The sequence below is a fragment of the Paramisgurnus dabryanus genome, chromosome 15 (assembly GCF_030506205.2).
Source record: "Paramisgurnus dabryanus chromosome 15, PD_genome_1.1, whole genome shotgun sequence".
Taxonomy (NCBI): Eukaryota; Metazoa; Chordata; class Actinopteri; order Cypriniformes; family Cobitidae; genus Paramisgurnus; species Paramisgurnus dabryanus.
The window spans coordinates 2,097,663-2,116,401 of NC_133351.1; the positions used below are offsets into that span (position 1 = coordinate 2,097,663).

General features: G+C 36.2%; 1 protein-coding gene across 4 annotated transcripts in view; it reads left to right on the forward strand.

Moving 5' to 3' along the window:
• Nucleotides 1-18,739, forward strand: part of tanc1b (tetratricopeptide repeat, ankyrin repeat and coiled-coil containing 1b) — a 168,729-nt gene that overhangs the window by 137,627 nt on the left and 12,363 nt on the right. For all 4 annotated transcript variants that reach the window (XM_065252378.2, XM_065252379.2, XM_065252380.2 and 1 more), the window contains 9 exons: nucleotides 2,921-3,029; nucleotides 3,167-3,289; nucleotides 7,260-7,496; nucleotides 7,597-7,782; nucleotides 9,048-9,126; nucleotides 14,461-14,594; nucleotides 14,679-14,802; nucleotides 15,112-15,287; nucleotides 18,086-18,218. In XM_065252378.2, the coding sequence (XP_065108450.1) occupies nucleotides 2,921-3,029; nucleotides 3,167-3,289; nucleotides 7,260-7,496; nucleotides 7,597-7,782; nucleotides 9,048-9,126; nucleotides 14,461-14,594; nucleotides 14,679-14,802; nucleotides 15,112-15,287; nucleotides 18,086-18,218 (1,301 nt within the window). The remainder of the gene's footprint in view (nucleotides 1-2,920; nucleotides 3,030-3,166; nucleotides 3,290-7,259; nucleotides 7,497-7,596; nucleotides 7,783-9,047; nucleotides 9,127-14,460; nucleotides 14,595-14,678; nucleotides 14,803-15,111; nucleotides 15,288-18,085; nucleotides 18,219-18,739) is intronic.

Here is an 18,739-nt window from a genome sequence, read left to right on the forward strand (position 1 = left end):
ATCCAAGATGTTTGTCTTTCTTTAGTCGAGAAGAAATTAAGTTTTTTGATGAAAACATTCCAGGATTTTTCTTCATATACTGGACTTTAGTGGACCTCAACGGTTTGTAATTTGAATGCAGCTTTAAAGGGCTTTAAACTTTTCCAACGGAGGCATAAGGGTCTTATCAAGCGAAACCATCGTCAAATGTACTTTTAATTTTTTTACTTTTAACTCATTCCCTGCCAGCCTTTTTAAAAAAAAGTTTCACGCCAGCATTTTTTATGATTTTCACAAGTTTTACAAAATGCCTTACAGGAAAATGTTCTTCTCTAAATATATAAACATACAAATATATCAAATGAAAGAACAGACCCTCTGATTTCAAACAAACAAACAAACAAACAAAATGAAAAAAAAAAATTCATCCTATCTTCATTTGTTCTCTTTTTATAGCCTCTGAAATATTTTTTTAGCAAAAAGCTGAAATAATAGCATTTTTGTTAAAGGGCGTTTTGCAGGTAAAATTTTTCAACGAATTTGTGCAATTTGCTTGTTAATAATAAACATTTAAACTGTTATCCATTGTATTTTATGTTGTTGAGTATCACAAAACCCGAAAAAGTATGAAAAAGTACAGCGGTTTGCAATGATTCTCCTTTCCCCCACAACGCACTGTATGACGTCACGCTGGGGAGAGAAATTTACCAAAGCAGCCTTGAGAGCATTGAGAATGACTATAGAAAGACGAGTAAAGTACAGTTCTGATAGCGCAGATTATTTACATAGATAGATAGATAGATAGACAGACAGACAGACAGACAGACAGACAGACAGACAGACAGACAGACAGACAGACAGACAGACAGACAGATAGACAGATAGATAGACAGACAGACAGACGGATAGGCTAGTATAGAGAGATAGGCAGACAGCCAGATAGCATAACGTTAGCATATCTTCGTGTAGAAAGTAAACAAACAATTAACATACTCGTGCATGCTGGCTTGAGGGGGTCCATGATCCTGCCTGAAGTGGGTGTAACTTTTATGCGATCTTCAGCACAAACGGTTTTGGCAGCATGTCTCTAATCCTTGAAGGTGAGTGAAGCACGTCACGTCTGTTCGCGGGTACCAGCGACCCAAACGCACTCACTTTCTTACAGCCAGTAGCGGAATGGCAATCGGGAGAGACGGGACTTTCCCGGTGGGCCGATCTGATAATAGTTAATTTCGAGTTATATTAGCAACACCGTCTGGCGGCGTGATGTGCGGCCGGTTCCCGCAGCCCGCTGGTCAAACGGCAGCCTCTCTGCTCAACAAAGTATATAAAAGTGCTCAACCTGTTCGGCAGGTCCAAACATGTACAGGATTTATAAAAATACGGTGATCAATGAGCGGTTCCTCCTCAAATGGCATAGTCTGTCGTGATGTAAAAAGCCACCGAACGCCTGTTTATTACAGTAACGTTATGTATGCGGTCGGATCCGAGTGTGCTGCAGCTGCTGACTGCTGCGTATAAAATGATCGTGTGATTCGTTATAATCGCATAAACAATATAACAAAGCATCCTTTTATTTCACAAAACAATATATTTGAGATATTATTTGATAGACTAGTAAGTGTGGATTAAGGATGTTTAAAAATCTCTAGCCTGGTGGTCAGGACATGAATGGATCAAATCAGCAGATTTGCGAAGTTTTATTTATCTCCACATATATCATAAATAATAATTAGCATGGTAACTTTGCAGTATAACACATTATATATTTCCTACGATGTATATATGATTTCCAAATTATATACGTAAGTATTAAACAGCAATAAATGTCTCATCTATCTCTATGGCTCTGGCTGAGTCTTTCTCCACTTCTCCCCAACGTGACGTCATCGCAGAATTGCGTTAAAATAACCGTTAATACCAAAAACGAAAAAAAAGTGGTCTTTAAGACCATTTTTGAGACATTTTAAAAATTATACACATATCTTGAGTGATTTATGTACCCATTAATCGACAGTGGTGGTTAACCTGCAACACGCCCTTTAAGAACTTTTGTTAGAGATCAGATTAAAAACGGTTATCAAAACATACACAGAGTTTTCATTGTTATTGAATTGGTTTTTGCTTTAGTTTTTTTTTTATAAATTGTGTAACAGTGCCACCTAGTGGATAACAGCGGAAATCTAGATTACCGTAAAACTCGTCAGGAAGCATCATTGGCAGGGAAACATTTCCTCTTCTTGTCTCGCACTAGTATTACGTAATCATGTTGAAAGGTAACGCTTTACATATGTGAAACGCACACTTGTGGATTGTTTATTGTTTAAACAATAAACTGACACAAAGACATTAATTACTATAATTTCACATACAACAACGTCAGAATTGTCCTCTTTCTTCACACTTGTAAACACAGCAGTAGTTCCAAATACGTCATGCGTCACCTTTCCACGTGATTACGTAATATGTAAGGTCACGCTGGGGCATAACACGGCTAGTGCTAGACGAGAAGTTGTGGTTTAAAAGTACTTATTTTTTATTTTTTTGGCGATAGTGCCAATTGTTTCGCTAGATAAGACCCTTATGCCTCGTTTGGGATCGTTAAGAGCGCTTTGAAGCTGCATTGAAACTGTAAACAGTTAAAGTCCAGTATACAGTATGGAGAAAAATCCTGAAATGTTTTCCTCAAAAAACTTAATTTCTTCTCCACTGAACAAAGAAAGACATAAACATCTTTGAAAACATGTGGGTGAGTAAACGATTAGGATTTTGTTATGAAAGAGAAGTAATTTGCTATTTTTCTGTTTTTGTATTTTTAACAAAGCAATGCCTGCTTTAGTCTCCACTACTTCCACTACACTTGATAATCATAGTTTATGTGTATGACATTCAGCTGAATTTGGACTCATCCTTTTCATTGCATACATGTATTTCTCTATAGGAGTGGACATGCCCTGATGGCATTCATGTTGTCCAGACAGGAGGGGAAGTTAAACCGACAACAGACTATGGAGCTAGGCCACCACATCTTAAAGGCACACATTTTTAAGGTACCCACATTTCTCAATACGCACGCCTTTAAGCTGAATGCATTTCTTAAATGGGACCTGCATGTTTTTATTCTGATGTATATATCAAATCTTTTATTATTAGATTTGGTGACTCTTGTTTGTGTGATCTTTTGAAGGGTCTGAGTAAGAAGACCGGCGTGTCCTCCAGTGTTCTTCAGGCTTTATGGATCAGCTGCAGTACTGATGGTCTGTCTGCTGCTTTGGCCTCTCTCAGAAACCTCTACACACCCAATGTCAAGGTCAGCACACACATGTATTTAACACAAACGATCATTCTTGAGTTTTTCAATAAAGCCAAAAACCAATTCAAGAGGCTATGAGTTGAATTGCAACATTAGAATTAAGGAAAGCATTTTATCTATAAAAGACAAGACAAATATACAAGACTGTGTGCTCAAATTATAGTGTAATGAACTGTGCATCCCATGATGATGTAATCATATTTGTAAAAAATTATCCTTTGTATAGTATGTAAGGACAAAGTGATGTTATAGTATGTATTAAAAATAGCATGTACTGTATTTTTAAAGTGTATTGCAAAATGTAGTGTGAAATTTTAGGTAAACTTGATGATCATTTGCAATGCTTCAGTGCTGAGCTCTGTTTCTCTGAATTGTTGAATCTCTTCTCAGAATTATGAGGACTTCTCACGCATAATTGAGCTCTTAAACATAATTTATTATAAAAATGACATTCAAATCACATTAATGTGTGGATTTTACAGAAGCGCACTCCCAGAGTTCATTGCAGGTCGGTCCTAAAAGGTTTTATGATAGTATTATCATTAAAAATCTGTTGCATTGTGGCAATAAAAATAAATGTTGGTAACACTTTACAATAAGGTTGTATGCGTTAACAATTAGTTAATGCATAAGCTAATATGAACTAACAGTGAGCAATACTTCAACAGCATTTATTAATCTTAATTCATGTTAATTTCAGCATTTACTAACACATTTATAAAATGAAGCATTGTAACTGATTAACATTAATTAATTTACCATGAACTAAAATAAATACCTGTATTTATACAAGTTAAAAAACTTTGTTCAATGGAAACATTAAATCTGCTGAATTATGAATATATATCACTTGAAGTTGACCTGGATTAACATGCTTAGTTTTGCCAGGTTGTGTTGCAAACTGATTTTATGTTACTGTATGTCAGTACAGGGAAGAAATCAAAGCTGTTCAATGGATCTCAGACCTGTAATGAGAAAACAGAAGAAGTGTTTTAAATCATTACCATACATTATCTAAGATTAGCAAAAAATCACTTGACATTTGAAGTAATTACCAGAGCCTTTTACATTTAATGCACATTTAATACACTGAAGGGCATTTAAACTATAAAGAGAGCCAAATGATTTTCTGGTAGATCTGTGTGTGTGTTATGGAGGACGGGCTGCTATATTGAGACTTTAGACCAAATACAAACACAAATGTTATATCTTAAAGTAAAAACAAACATTTATCTTCAGCTATTAACTCATTCCCCGCCAGCCATTTTTTTAAAAGTTACCCGCCAGCATTTATTGTGATTTTCACAAAATGCCTTCCAGGAAAATTTTCTTCTATAAATATATAAACCTACAAATATATCAAATGAAAGAACAGACCCTCTGCTTTCAAACAAACAATAAACAAACTAACAAAACGTTTCATCATATCTATATTTTTTCTCTGCTTATAAACTCTTAAATATGGGTATTTTTCTTAAAAAATGTAAACATTTTAGCAGACTGAAATAATACACAAATAATACAAAAAAATACACAGAGTTTAAAATTAGCAAATAATGTTTTTGCTTCAGTTTTTTTTATAAATTGGGTATGTGCGCCATCTAGGATAATCACGGTATTACAGATTAACATAAAACCTCATCAGGAACACGTTTTTTATACAAATGTTTTCTCTTTAATTGAGGTAACTCGTCAATGGCGGGGAAAGAGTTAAAGGGCGTATACACCAAAGCGTTTAAACACTGCTGAAACGCCAGGCAAACGCCGACTGTAGGCGCTTGACAGCTTTTTTCAGCTAAGCGCTTTGGTTGCTTTGACACTTCTACTTTCGTTGAATGATTGGTTGTTGTAATATTTGCCCTGCCCCTCCTCCACTGTGATTGGACGTCTGAGTGAGAAGTGACTATAGCTGGGTTTCCATCACAGTGATTTTATGCAGATTTTGAAGTATCGCATAAGAAACGAGTGATGGAAACGTCAAATTTTGAATAAAAAAATCACTTAATTTGCAAAAAAGTTTTTACGCTCGCTTGAGGTGGTTTTTGACCAAAAGAGTAAACGCGAATAATGGGAGATAGAAATGCATTTGCCAAATAAATCCTAACGTAGGGAAGATTAAACCCACGTGACTGATTGTCTACACTGAAAAAAATGATTTTCAGTAAAAATATCTAAAAATTCTTAAATTAAGATGCTTTTTCTTGATGAGCAAAACGACCCAAGAAAACAAGTCTAGTTTTTAGACAAAAAATATAGACAATTTAAGTGAATCTGTGTTAAAAACATGCGAAATTATCTGCCAATGGGGTGAGAAAAGTTAGCTTAGATTTTTTTCTCACCCCATTGGCAGATATTTTTGCTTGTTTTACGTTTAAATTTACTTAAATTGTATAGTTTTTGTCTGTAAACTAGACTTATTTTCTTGGGTCATTTTGCTCATCAAGAAAAAATGAAGAATTTTTAGATATTTCTACTGACAAGAAAACAAACATACTAAGTAAGAAATTGATTTATTGCAGTGTATCATAGATAGGGCTTGACATCGTCACAATGCCCTTGCTTCTTGTGCCTGCGTCAAAAATTCAGTATTTCTCTTTCTGTGCACAGCATTCAGTTTGGCAATTACAAGCTGCACTGCTAGTAAATGTATAACTTGCCCAGTCAAAAATAAATGCAGTCCTGTCTTCATTTTCTAAGTGTGCCTTGTTTTATTTACTGTTGGTTAATAGGTTACCAATACCACCGTCGTTTGCTCGAGCAACTTGATGGAAATGCACCTAATTCGCATGTGTTTGTTTTTTGCAAAATTCAGCTTTAACAAGAGTTCAGTCAGAACGCTGAAATGCATTTCTGTGTATAAAATGAACTTTGTATGCATCTCCTCTGGAAAGCACATCAGAAATACTGATGACTTATTAAGCATGGGTGGCAATATTCAAGTGTTTTACAAAGACACGCTTCATGTTTTGATGAAAATTTTTCAGATTTTTCACCGCGAATAAACCGGCAAGTGCTAACACTCAGCGTGAACAAAACTCACCAGCTGCTGGCATTTTGGAAAGCGCAGCGCTTCCATTGGAAACGCCTTGGTGTGTGCATGCCCCCTTATGATTCGTCTTATCTTTACCCAGCCGTACTCCTCTTCCTCACAGCTCTGTGTGATGTCTGTTCTTAGTTTTGATAAATAAGGACCACAAAACATTCTTCCTTCTGTATCAACAACAGTGTTTCCCATATGATTTCAGATTTTTAGATCTTATGACAGGAGCCATGCTGTGGCACAGTACAGTAGGAGTAAGTTAATGGCTGCTAACCTCAAACATGTGTCTTTGAATCCCATCAAAGTTTTGAAATCATAAGCTTTCAGTTTTATCTCTTTTTCTTCATCCCTTGCTCTCAAGGTGCTGTCTAAACATTCTCATGTGATTTTGGTAAATAAAACAAAGTTTATTTCCAGCTGCTCTCGAGGTCACTGGGGCTGCGCAGTCGCAGTCGCTGCAGAATTCAGTCAGATTAATGAGCGTGACACAGCGTGCCCTGCGCCCCAGCGCTTAATGAGCTCGTGAATCGCAGTGTTGAGCTTTGCCAATCAGCCGTTTGTTCTTCATGAACTTTAAACAGAGGGTGAGGCATTGATTTAGAAAGAAATATGGCAGATGAGAGCTGGAGGGATGTCAAAATAACGGTGAAGTGAACACCAGCATGTGCGGGATTAGTTTGGTAGTTTGACTGGTTGTTATTAGTACAATAACCATCACTATTACTATCAGAGCAAACGTCTAACTCTCAGTATTAAACAGACATGACTAATCGATCTTATTTATGATGTTCATGTGACCCAGGATTAAAAACATCTCATTAGTTAACATTTGAGGAGGAACCTGAGTTTAAATATCAGAGACTCATCAGCTTTTACTCGCAAGCAGCACTTCTTTATGTTGGGTCCTGATTTCATTTCTTTCTCCAGGTGAGCCGTCTGCTGATGTTGGGTGGTGTGAACGTCAACTATCGCACGGAGGTTTTAAACAACGCCCCGGTTCTGTGCGTGCAGTCTCATTTGGGTCATCAGGAGATGGTTTCCCTGCTGCTGGAGTTTGGTGCGAATGCAGACGTGGTCTCGGAGAACGGGATGAGCTCTCTGTGTTACGCCGCTGCCGCTGGTCATCTGGGAGTCGTCGATCTTCTCTGTAGGAGAGGAGCAAAGGTGAGAGGACTTGTTAAACGATGTAATTGAGCTTCTTTGATGTGTTACCTTTGAAAACTTCTCTTGTGACATTAATTCACATTTTGTGGTTTGTGTTCAGGTGGATCACGTGGACAAAAGCGGTCAATGTGCATTAGTGCACGCTGCTCTCCGAGGTCATCCTGAGATCATCGAGTGCCTGCTGGAGCTCACCTGGAGCAATGAGAGTCAACCGGTGGACCTCGGTCTGAAGAATAAAGTCCTGCAGCAGGGACTCATAGCGGCCTGTAGTATGGGACATACACATGTAAGCTCACACATACACATCTGCACTGTTGGAGAACTGGCACGGATAGCTTCATAAAACATAACCTGCTCTATAAAGTTTTCCTAAATTGTTCCATTAGGCATTTAAACCCTTGGGAGTTTAGACCTAGACAAAAAGTCTTGGAAATTAAGTAACACGAAATACAAAAGTAAAACATTTGAATATTTTTGCAAATGAAATATCTCTGGACACTGCACGCCTGTTGTAGACTAAAACTTGCCGCAAGTCATCAGTCTGTTTGGTGAGATTCTTATGAAAGATATTTGTATGCTAATAAATATCATCGTTTAAATATTTATTCAGAACGTTGGCACTCTCCAGCAATCCCTGTTAAAGGATTTTCTGAAAACAACCATATTTAGTCATCACGAACGACTGGAAAGGTCACAGAGAAGTCAAGTAAATCAAAAGATGTGGTAATGCTGTAAACCAAAGCACATGTAGAAACACACGCAGGAATGCTAATTTGACAACAGAAGGGTTTATGGAGACGTACACGCAGTGCACACAAAACTCAGGCTATGCTGAAACGTAATGAAGCCTTCTATCTTATAGGTGCTTTAAGGATACGGTTGCCATGGGAGAATAGCCATGGCAACAGGCCAGCATCCAAAGCCGAGCTGTTTCACTGTTTCAGCCTTTAAACAAGCAAAAGAAAGCTCTAGTGTATTCACTTAACGCTGCTGAATAAAACCGAACTGTTCCAGGATCAGCATTTCAGTCCTAAGATTAATGCACGCTTGTACCACATTGTCCTGCTGATAAACTTGTGATTTTTGTTGCCATAAATATTTCTTATACCTGCTATGAAACTTTTTTGCTTTTTTATTACAAATATCACTTTTGTTTCTTTGATATTTTGCTATTTTTCATGCATACTGTTTTGTGACAAATACATTTTTCCTCTTATATTTTCATCTTCGTAACATAATGCCAGAAATATAAAAAAACGTTTGGCGTCATTGATAAATTGTAATGATCCGTGAGTCACAACAGATCTTTTCTTTATAGTATCGTTGTAAAAAGCGTATCGTTACAATACAGGGAGATTCAGATGATCATTCTTACATATAGTGATGTAAACCATGTTGTTTCATTTGCTTACTAGCAGTTTACCCGTTCATGAGTATTTGGCATTTTCTCAGTATTTATTTTGGCTGATGTCTTTGGCCTGCAGGGATGCAATGTGAAACTGTTTATGCCAATATTGTGTTTCATTAATATGAGATTGGTTGTTTTGGCAGGTGATGGAAAGTCTGTTGATGTTGAATAATGAACCGACCGTGCAGATTGATGCTCATGACACGCTGTGGGGTGAAACAGGTACATTTTCTCTTTTGTGTCTCTGTTTCTGTGCTGCATTACGACTCCGAATCAATCTTGGTGCAGATTGCAGCTCTGTGACTGCAGTCATGAGTCCATTAAGATCAAGCCTATATCTCGCCCAATTACACAGCAGCTTTTACAGCGATGTAAAGAAAGAGAAAGTGCTGTTGTAAAAGCATGTGAGCACTGTCAGGTGTGAGATACACATGTGATGGTCAATGTCACGTCCAAGAGCATGTGACAGACGGACATGAGCCACTGATTTACCCGAGATTTTATGGATAAATACAATACCTTGTAAATAAAATAGTCATATAGTCTTGTTATTATTTTTAAATGTTTTCTTCATATTTAAAGCCTTGTGCTGCACTAGTTGTTGTGAGTTTATTATAGTTTTTTAATCAGAGTCATTAGATGAGTTATTGGAGATTTGACACACATACTGTAAGAATAATACTAAACATTCACTGCTTAAACTTCCCAATGCAAAAATAGATTTAATGAAAGTCATCATTACAACATCTCACAGATATCTACTGTAAGGGGGTCGGACTGTGGATTTATCAGTCTGTGTGTCACTTACCAAAAGTCCTGAAGATTAATAATAAACTTAATAATGTTGAGATTCAGTATGTTTGTATAGTACAATGAAATCTCAGAAGATCAAGAACAGTTGTGACCCTGGATCAAAGTCATTAGTTGCACGGGTATATTTGTAGCAATAGCCAACAATACATTGTATGGGTCAATATTACTGATTTTTTAATGCCAAAAATCGATTTTAAATGGTACGAACATAGATATGTATAAAGGCTAGATGTCTCGCCCAAGTTGCTGGCCAATTGGGTGGAACGTCCGCATTTGGCGGCCATCTTACCACAGGGTGGTCGCTCACTCGTAGCATTGTGTTTAATGGAGCATGTACTATTAAATGACCATAACTCAATTTTCTACCGATTTTCAAACGGTTTGGTTTGTTATAAACGTCAGAGATGTACCTATGACACTGCATACTTAATGAATAATTTTCATGAATCATGTTAAAGCATCCAGAACTATAGCCACATTAATAATGTTTGTAAGAAACCAAACCGTTTAAAAATCGGTAGAAAATTGAGCAAGTTATGGTCATTAAAAAAGTACCTGCACCATTAAACACAATGCTATGAGTGAGCGAGCTGTCCGGGGTAAGATGGCCGCCAGGCGATGACGTTAGAGACTCCACCGTAACACATCTAGCCTTTATACATATCTATGAGTACGAAATCCTTATCAATCTAAAATCATTATGAGTTTGAGTCGTTTATAATGTGCATTTAAAAAAGCAACACTCGTTAAACAAAAACATTCAAAATATTCTTAATTATCATGAAAATCCCAATTTGAACAATTTGAAACCCAGCGATATAAATATTCTTATAGACATTTCCTGGAATAGTGTTTGTAATGCTACTTCTTCTGTGGCACAAAAGGAGTTTCTGCAGGAGAGCGCCCTCTGGCTTTGAGATGTGGCGGGATTTCACCGTAATATAGTTAAAATTGAGAAAATGCACATTTGCACGATTAATCGTTACAGCCCTATTATTTATTCAGCTTTCAGATGATGTATAAATTTCAATAAAAAAAAAAATTCTTATGACATATTTTGTGGTCCATGGTCTCAATTGTATACTTAATTTTTTTGCAAGTACACATGAATGCACACAAACATTGAACATACAAGACTGTTAAGACATCAGTTCACTTCCGAAAACTGCTGTCTCACAAAACATGCTTTACTTTAAAGATATCAATCGCAATATCATGAAAATCTGACTTTTTCCATGTTTAAATGCTATAATTGGGTCCCCAGTGCTTCTACCAACCTAGAAAAAGTGAAAAAGATCAACCCAGTAACTTAGTTTTGGTAAACCATTCTCTGCAAGCATGTGACAAAATAGCTCATTGAAATTTGGCTCCCCTTGTGATTTCAGAAGGGGATCTTATTATAATAATACCACTCTTTAATCTGCACTATCCAACCACGGCACTGCCATTTAGTGCAGAGATCAGCTCATTTGCATTTTAAAGGACACACACAAAAACTCATACCTACAAAGTGTCAATTTTAACATGTTATCATAAATTATCTGTAAGGTATTTTGAGCTAAAACTTCACAGTACGTACTCTGGAGACACTAAAGATTTATTTGACATCTTAAAAAAGCTTTGTGAAATGTCCCCTTTAATACAAATGAAAATATAACATTGATATCTTTAATATTGACTGAGTAAGGCCATCTCTCTTTGGGCCGGACCTGTGTGCTCCGGTTAACAAACTGAATCTAGTTGTAGGTCGATTATCATAGAGCCTAACCTGATGTGCTCACCCCTGCCAGGACCTCCAAATATATTTTCCTCTTATGTAATCGTCCCCAAGCATTCAGGCTTTACTGCAGATCCTTTAGAGAAGACTTTGGAGATAACATGTTTTCTCATTTTAAATCTTGTATTTCCCCGGGTACATTTTCTCTGTTTGTTTGGCTTTGTTTTTTCTGTCATTGTTTACAGAGTTCATAATTGCATTTCTGCACCGTGAATTGTTGAAAGCCCCAGAACATTTCTGTGCTTCATTTTCATTTCAGTGATTGCTGAGGGCTTTTCATTTTTAAATGAATTGAATTTGAAATATTTTAAAGCAATTTAGTTTAATGACTTTAGGAGGTCTGGTTCTCCATACAGAAGTAGACAGACATGTTTTCACTGTATGATGGATGTGCTGGACTGAATCAGACAGACAGGTCAATCTGTTATCAATACATTGCACATGAATATCCATCTTTAAAGGGCCGTTCACATTATAACAATAACGATAACTATAAAAATTAACTACGCGAGAAGGTTAGAGATTACACAAACTATTATATTCACTGTTTAGAGTTACGTGACACGCAGCGTGTTGAGGACATCTGCTGGTTACCCGCTGAGTAAATGCAACACGAACAGCATATTTACATATTCAGTGACATGTAAATTAAACAATTGCAAACGTTTTAATTACAAGAAATATGCAATATTAAAGGCAAGTGATGTGCGCGAGTGGGTGCGTGTGAGCGAATTAGCATAAATGTATCGTTATCGTTTGGTGAGGTGGACGCTAATATAGTTATCGTTATAGTTAACGTTATAATGTGAACGGTCCTTAACAATAACTCACCTAATGGTGCGTACACACCAAACACGAATTCAACATGTTTGGTGTGTCAAAAATAAAATCAATCTAAAGATGCGAATAGACATGAATTTTTGCTGGGTGATGTGAATGACGTGAATTAGGCAGTGCGAAAATATGCGCTTTTCCCCTTAAACTTGTTTTCGCACAAGTTCCCATGAGTAATCTAGAGCGAGGAACGCGGTGCTTCATGTTTGGTGGGTACACAGCTAAACATCCTGATGAATATAGGGGAGAGCGGGGCACAACCAAATGCTTTTTGGTTTTGGCTCAATCATTAAATTTTTTTTGAGTTATATTTTTACACAAGCAACACACACATCTCTGCTACAAATGAACATTTGAAGTTTGTTTCTATTACTTACCATTTTTCGACAATTACACCAAACATGACAAAAGTTCAAATGTTACAACTTACCCAATAGATAGGGTTAATTGTAACAGGCAGGGGGTTAGTTGTAACACTTGCTAAAAATTAAGTTTGCAGGCAGGTATTTCAATACTATTTTTTTTATATACTTGAAGTGAATATTGTTAATAAATCTGTCTATTATAGACAAGTATCTACACTATTCATCCCTTATCTAACCATAATTCAATAATAAATGGATACAAATGTCTAAATATGTGGAAAAAAGCAGCATAATTATGAAAAAAAAAAATGTATATGTGACCCAGTCTGTGAAAACAATACTAAAGTCTCAAAATTAAATTCTGAGATAATGAAAATCAAAGTCTGATTTTAGGCATTCATTTCATTATGATTTTAATCTTTGACGTGACCTTATTCAATTTAAAAGATATGAACAAAAATCTATTTTGACACAAGATGTTTGATAAGACAGGCAAATGTATTTTGTTGGCAGCCAGCAATCATTCGTATGTAGCCTATTTAAAACACGGCAAGAATTATGCTAACGTTAGCGGTTTTCATATCGTGTTAGTGCTGAGAGGTTAGTTGTGACACGGCGTTACAATTAACCCCGCTGGGTCAAAATATTTTCAAGCCCACCAAAAAAGTTGCTAGAGCTGCAGACATATTTCAAAATGATGCTATGTTTTAGTCAGCAAGACCCTGATTAATATGACATAACATTGCTTTTGGTATCTTACACACCCAACTTAGAAACCGAAAAAAAAACATATGATGTAAACATTTACCTACATGGCTCCAAAACACTCGTTCATCAGTAACTCTTACCCTGCATTAGATTTGCCCCTGCAAAAGATTTGTTGGTTCAACTTCGTCTACATGCTACCTTAAAATTTTGAGTTAATTCAACTCGTTTCTCAAAAAAAGTTGTGTAAAAATGTTGTCAACAAAATACCCTGGTTTCCCATGTTTAAATCCATCTTGCAGAATTCAACAGAGAAAACACAGAATTGATTTAGTTTGGTTCTTAATAAGTTTGCAGGAAAAACAGACACAGATTTGAGTAAAGAAAAATGTGTAGAAGAGGGTTGAGTGTTCTTGTTTCGATGTTTGATTCTTGAAGTTTTTCTACTAATGACCCAGTCGTCTTCTCTAAATGGATGCTGTGTAGATGTGTAGTGGTCTGATCCTTTAATCTTGTTCAGGTGAAACTGTGGAGAGCTACATTAGTCATCCTGATGTCCTACATGACCCTTCATTCTGTCTCTCAATGTTCTGGACACAGCAGGTTCAGTCTTTTAGATAAATTAGTGATCCATTAATGTCCTCTTTACTTTGTGGAGAGAGTTTTAAAAAGAACAGCTGTAATGTTGCAGACATTTGCTGGCCTTAAGTCGTATTTTAAGAAGTGAAATGTTTGTCTTTCTGTTTACTGCGTTCTGTTCAGATGCTGTGTATGTTTATGTGTTTTTCCTTTTTGTAAAATTAAACTTGTTGCTGAAGAATATTCAGTGACAGGGATGCACCGATATATCGGTCTATAATTGGTACCGGTAGATAAAAGCTAATTTTCCTAATATCGGACTATTGCTTAACAGCTGATTATCAAAATACAATGACGACAGAATTGCAAGGTCTTGATTAAATATTTTTGGATAAAAAATCAAAACTATCCGTATCTATTGGTATCGGCACAGATATTTGTATTGGTGCATCCCTAACTTTCGGTGTGTTTCTCTTCACACAGCTCTGACAGCGGCCGCAGGACGAGGAAAGTTGGAGGTTTGTAGTTTATTGTTGGAGCGGGAGGCGCAGGTGCAGCAGGTGAACAGAAGAGGGGCGTGTGCGCTCTTCTGCGCAGTCCGTCAGGGACACTGGCAGGTACCAGATCACCTGAATGATTTAAACAAACATCCGCCAACCACGTCTCATAAGTGTTTAATGAAGAAACTCTTTTACTCTCAGATTGCAGATCTGTTATTGCAACACGGCGCAGACGTGAACGTCAGCGATAAACAGGGTCGCACTTTACTGATGGTCGCAGCATGTGAGGGACATCTCAGTACTGCTGACTTTCTGTTATCTAAAGGTGAGAGACTTCCAGATTTAAATGTTCGGTGATGGCTTGGCTGAATTCTCAATCCCAGTTTTCCTTTTACTTCTGTAACTGACCTCTCTATAATAAACGCAAAATATAAAGTGTGGTGGAAAATTCAAAAGAATTCTTGTTTCAATTTGGATTTCAGGAATGATTTCTATTCCTTAAATAATCCATAACAAATATTTTCATAACAGTTTATTGTTAAAACCAAACTCATTTAAGATGTTGCTGATGTATTATAAAGTCATTTCTTAATACAGACGGCAAGTGAAATGAATATCATTTGTATTTCTCCAGGTGCTTCTTTAACATCAGTGGATAAGGAGGGCTTAACTCCTCTCAGCTGGGCGTGTTTAAAAGGACATAAGAATATTGTTCAGTTTTTGGTGGAGAAGGGTGCGGTTATCGAACACTCGGACAAGAACGGCCGCACTCCTCTGGACCTGGCAGCTTTCTATGGCGATGCAGACATTGTAAGTCATTCAGCTCTCTGATATATGTGACCCTGGGCCACAAAAAGCAGTCATAAAGGTCAGTTTTGTTGAAATTGAGATTCATACATCATCTGAAAGTTGAATAAAGCTTTCCAATGATGTATAGTTAGGGTGGACAATATTTGGCTGTGATCATAGACTGTAAAAAATATGGATGTAGTGTCCGTGACATCACCCATAGGTTTGTGAAGAGCATTTTTTAAGATAAAGGTACCATAATCACATTTTTTTTTTTTTTGATAAAAATCATAATCCTGATTATTTTGGTCAAATTCTTGATCCAAAACAATAATCCCGTTTTTTTTATCCTGATTATTTTGGTAAAAATCGCAATCCAGATTATTTTACCCACAATTCTTAATCTTGATTATTTTGGTCAAATTCTTAATCCAGATTATTATTTGTTGTAAAACCATAATCCTGATTTTTTTTTCATAATCCTGATTATTTTGGTTAAATTCTTAATCCAGATTATTATTATTTTTTGTAAAAACCATAATCCCCATTTTTTATCCTGATTATGTTGGTAAAAATCTCAATCCAAATTATTTTGCCCACATTCTTAATTTTTTTTTTTAACTACTAAACCCAATTATTTTGGTCAAATTCATAATCATTTTTATAAAAATCATAATCCTGATTATTTTGGTAAAAATCACAATCCCAATTATTTTGGTAAAAAAAGACGCAATCCCAATTATTTTGTAAAAAAAACCCTGCAATCAAAAAAACTTTTACTTTTTTTTGTAATCCAGTTTTTTTGTGTGTAAATATTGTGATCCTGGTTTTTTGATCAAAAATCCAAATCCTGGTTATTTTGGTCAAATTCATAAAACTCGATTTTTTTTCTTCAAAATTTTAATCCCGATTATTTTGGAAAAATCGTTATCCTGTTTTTTTTTGTACAAATCGTAATCCATATTATTTTAGTCAAATTCGTATCCCCGTTTTTAGTCATAAGGCTAAATTTTTTGAAATTGAGATTCATACATCATCTGAAAGTTGAATAAAGCTTTCCAATGATGTATAGTTAGGGTGGACAATATTTGGCTGTGATCATAGACTGTAAAAAATATGGATGTAGTGTCTGTGATATCACCTATAGGTTTGTGAAAAGCATTTTGTAAGCTAAAGGTAGGTGTTGCCTGCTGTCGCTTTCTTGGCCGCGCGTCACTCGTGGATAACCGAAAATGGTAAAGAGGCGGGACATGGGTGATGCTGAGGTGGCTGGTTGCTGAAACCACACCCGCCTAGCTCAACTTTAAGTCTTAATATAATTTAAACGGATGAGTTACAAAAAAAAATCACCCCCTCAGAGTTGTCATGAAGGGCAAAATACTTTTTGTACCAATATTTATTTCTGCTGTATAGTTGGGCATTGTAACATGGGGGTCTATGGGATTGACTCCCTTTTGGAGCCTCTAGCGGTCAGTCAATAAATTGCAGTTTAAATCACTTCTGTATTGGCTTCATCAGAGAGATCAGAAGGTTGCCCCTCGGCTGTGATACATCTATTTGAAAATCTGACATCTGAGGGTACACAAAAATCTTAAATATTGAGAAAATTGCCTTAAGTTGTCCAAATTAAGTCCTTAGCATCCACTTAAAGCAATAAAGTTTTGATATATTTTCGGTAGGAAATATACAAATGTATAAAAAATATCTTTTTCATAATATCCTAATTATTTTTTTGCATAAAAGTAAAATCGATAATTTTGACTCCTATAATGTATTGTTGGCTATTGCTACAAATATACCCGTGCGACTACTAGGGTTGGGCATCATTTCAAATTTATCAATTCCAAATTCGATTCCGCTGATTGGATCCTATTCCTAACGAATCTTGGTTTTGATTCTAATGGGTTGAAAACAATAAAATTCAAGCTTTTATAGATCAAAACTACTGCTTTTGTGCCATTACTTAAAGGTGAACACAAAAAAGGAGGCAACATAAAAACTTATTTAGGAGCTGCAAAACTTTTAAACAAACATGATTAGGCTAGCTCAAAATGATTTTTAAATAATTTTCCCTCATAACATAACACCTACCTAACTGATGGCGACTCAACAACAAAAAATGCATGCAGTCTTTCACTATCAATGTTGTAATCGATCAGTTTTTCCTGTGTGTCACTCAGGATGCGCAACACATCAAACAAAGTGAATTATTTTAATTTGATTCGATGAACCAACCGCAGATGCTTTGCCATATTGCTGGTGACACCAATCTTGCAACATAATAGTTTGTCACAATAATTACACATAGCTTTGTCTTTTTCTGATTTGGCAAAATGCAGCCACACTTTATTGTGCCTTCCATCACGGTCCATTGCACAAACTGATTTTTAGATCTGATTTTTGTGCAGATGACGTAAAAAATAATGTGACTGTGCAGTCCAGAATTGCTAAGTGGAATTGAAATTGTAATTTTATAACAAGGATCCTTTCTTTTGGATCCGATTTCAGAATTGGAATACGATTCCCAACCCTACGTGCGACTGGTTTTGTGATCCAGGGTCATATTTATTCATGAAAGGTGAAAGGTCATGGGTTTAATTGCCTGTGAACACATACTGATCAAATGTATACCTTGTAATGCACTGTAAAGTCACTACTAAATGCATAGATGTAAATGTATGAGTGCTTTACTGGGTTAATTTGCATTATAGTAAATTCAATATTCTGTGTGGTGTGGCCAGATTAAATTCAGTATTGACTCTAAGACCAGAGTCTGTTAACTTCAGTTGATTTATTGTAAGTGATGTGTGAGTGTACAGGTGCATTATCTGGTTGAGAAGGGAGCTGTGATTGAACACGTGGACTACAGTGGCATGCGAGCGCTGGATCGAGCCATCGGCTGTAGGAACACATCTGTAGTGCTCACGTTACTCAAGAAAGGAGCTAAGCTAGGTGAGATCGTCTTTATAATAAATCACTTTCACTCATATGCACCAATATAACAAAATATAGTAATAAATAGCAGAATGTAGCTCGATTCAGATGGTAATTGTTTCTCATAAGGATATCTGTAGAAATAAATCCTCATTGATAAAACTCATTCAGTTCACTGTGGATATGTGAGTTTGTAACAGCTGGAAATGCACCTCACGTGTGGTTAATCACATGATCATGACACAGATGCTTGGTTTTTATGTTAATATGTGTAACGTTATGTAAAAATTAAATGCATTTTAAAATTGTATTAAACGCCCTGTTGCTACTATGATAATGGGCCATTTCAAAAGTTTTCATGATTTTCTTCTCTTTATTTTTGTGTCACCCAATTTTGAGCAAAAATCTGAGATAATTCCATTTTTGTGAAGGACTTCTGATAGAGATCAGATTCAGAGCGATCTTTAAAACATAGAGTTCTTTCTCTTTCACATGAGGCATTACTTCTGGGTTGTATAAGTTGCAGAAGTGCGCCACCT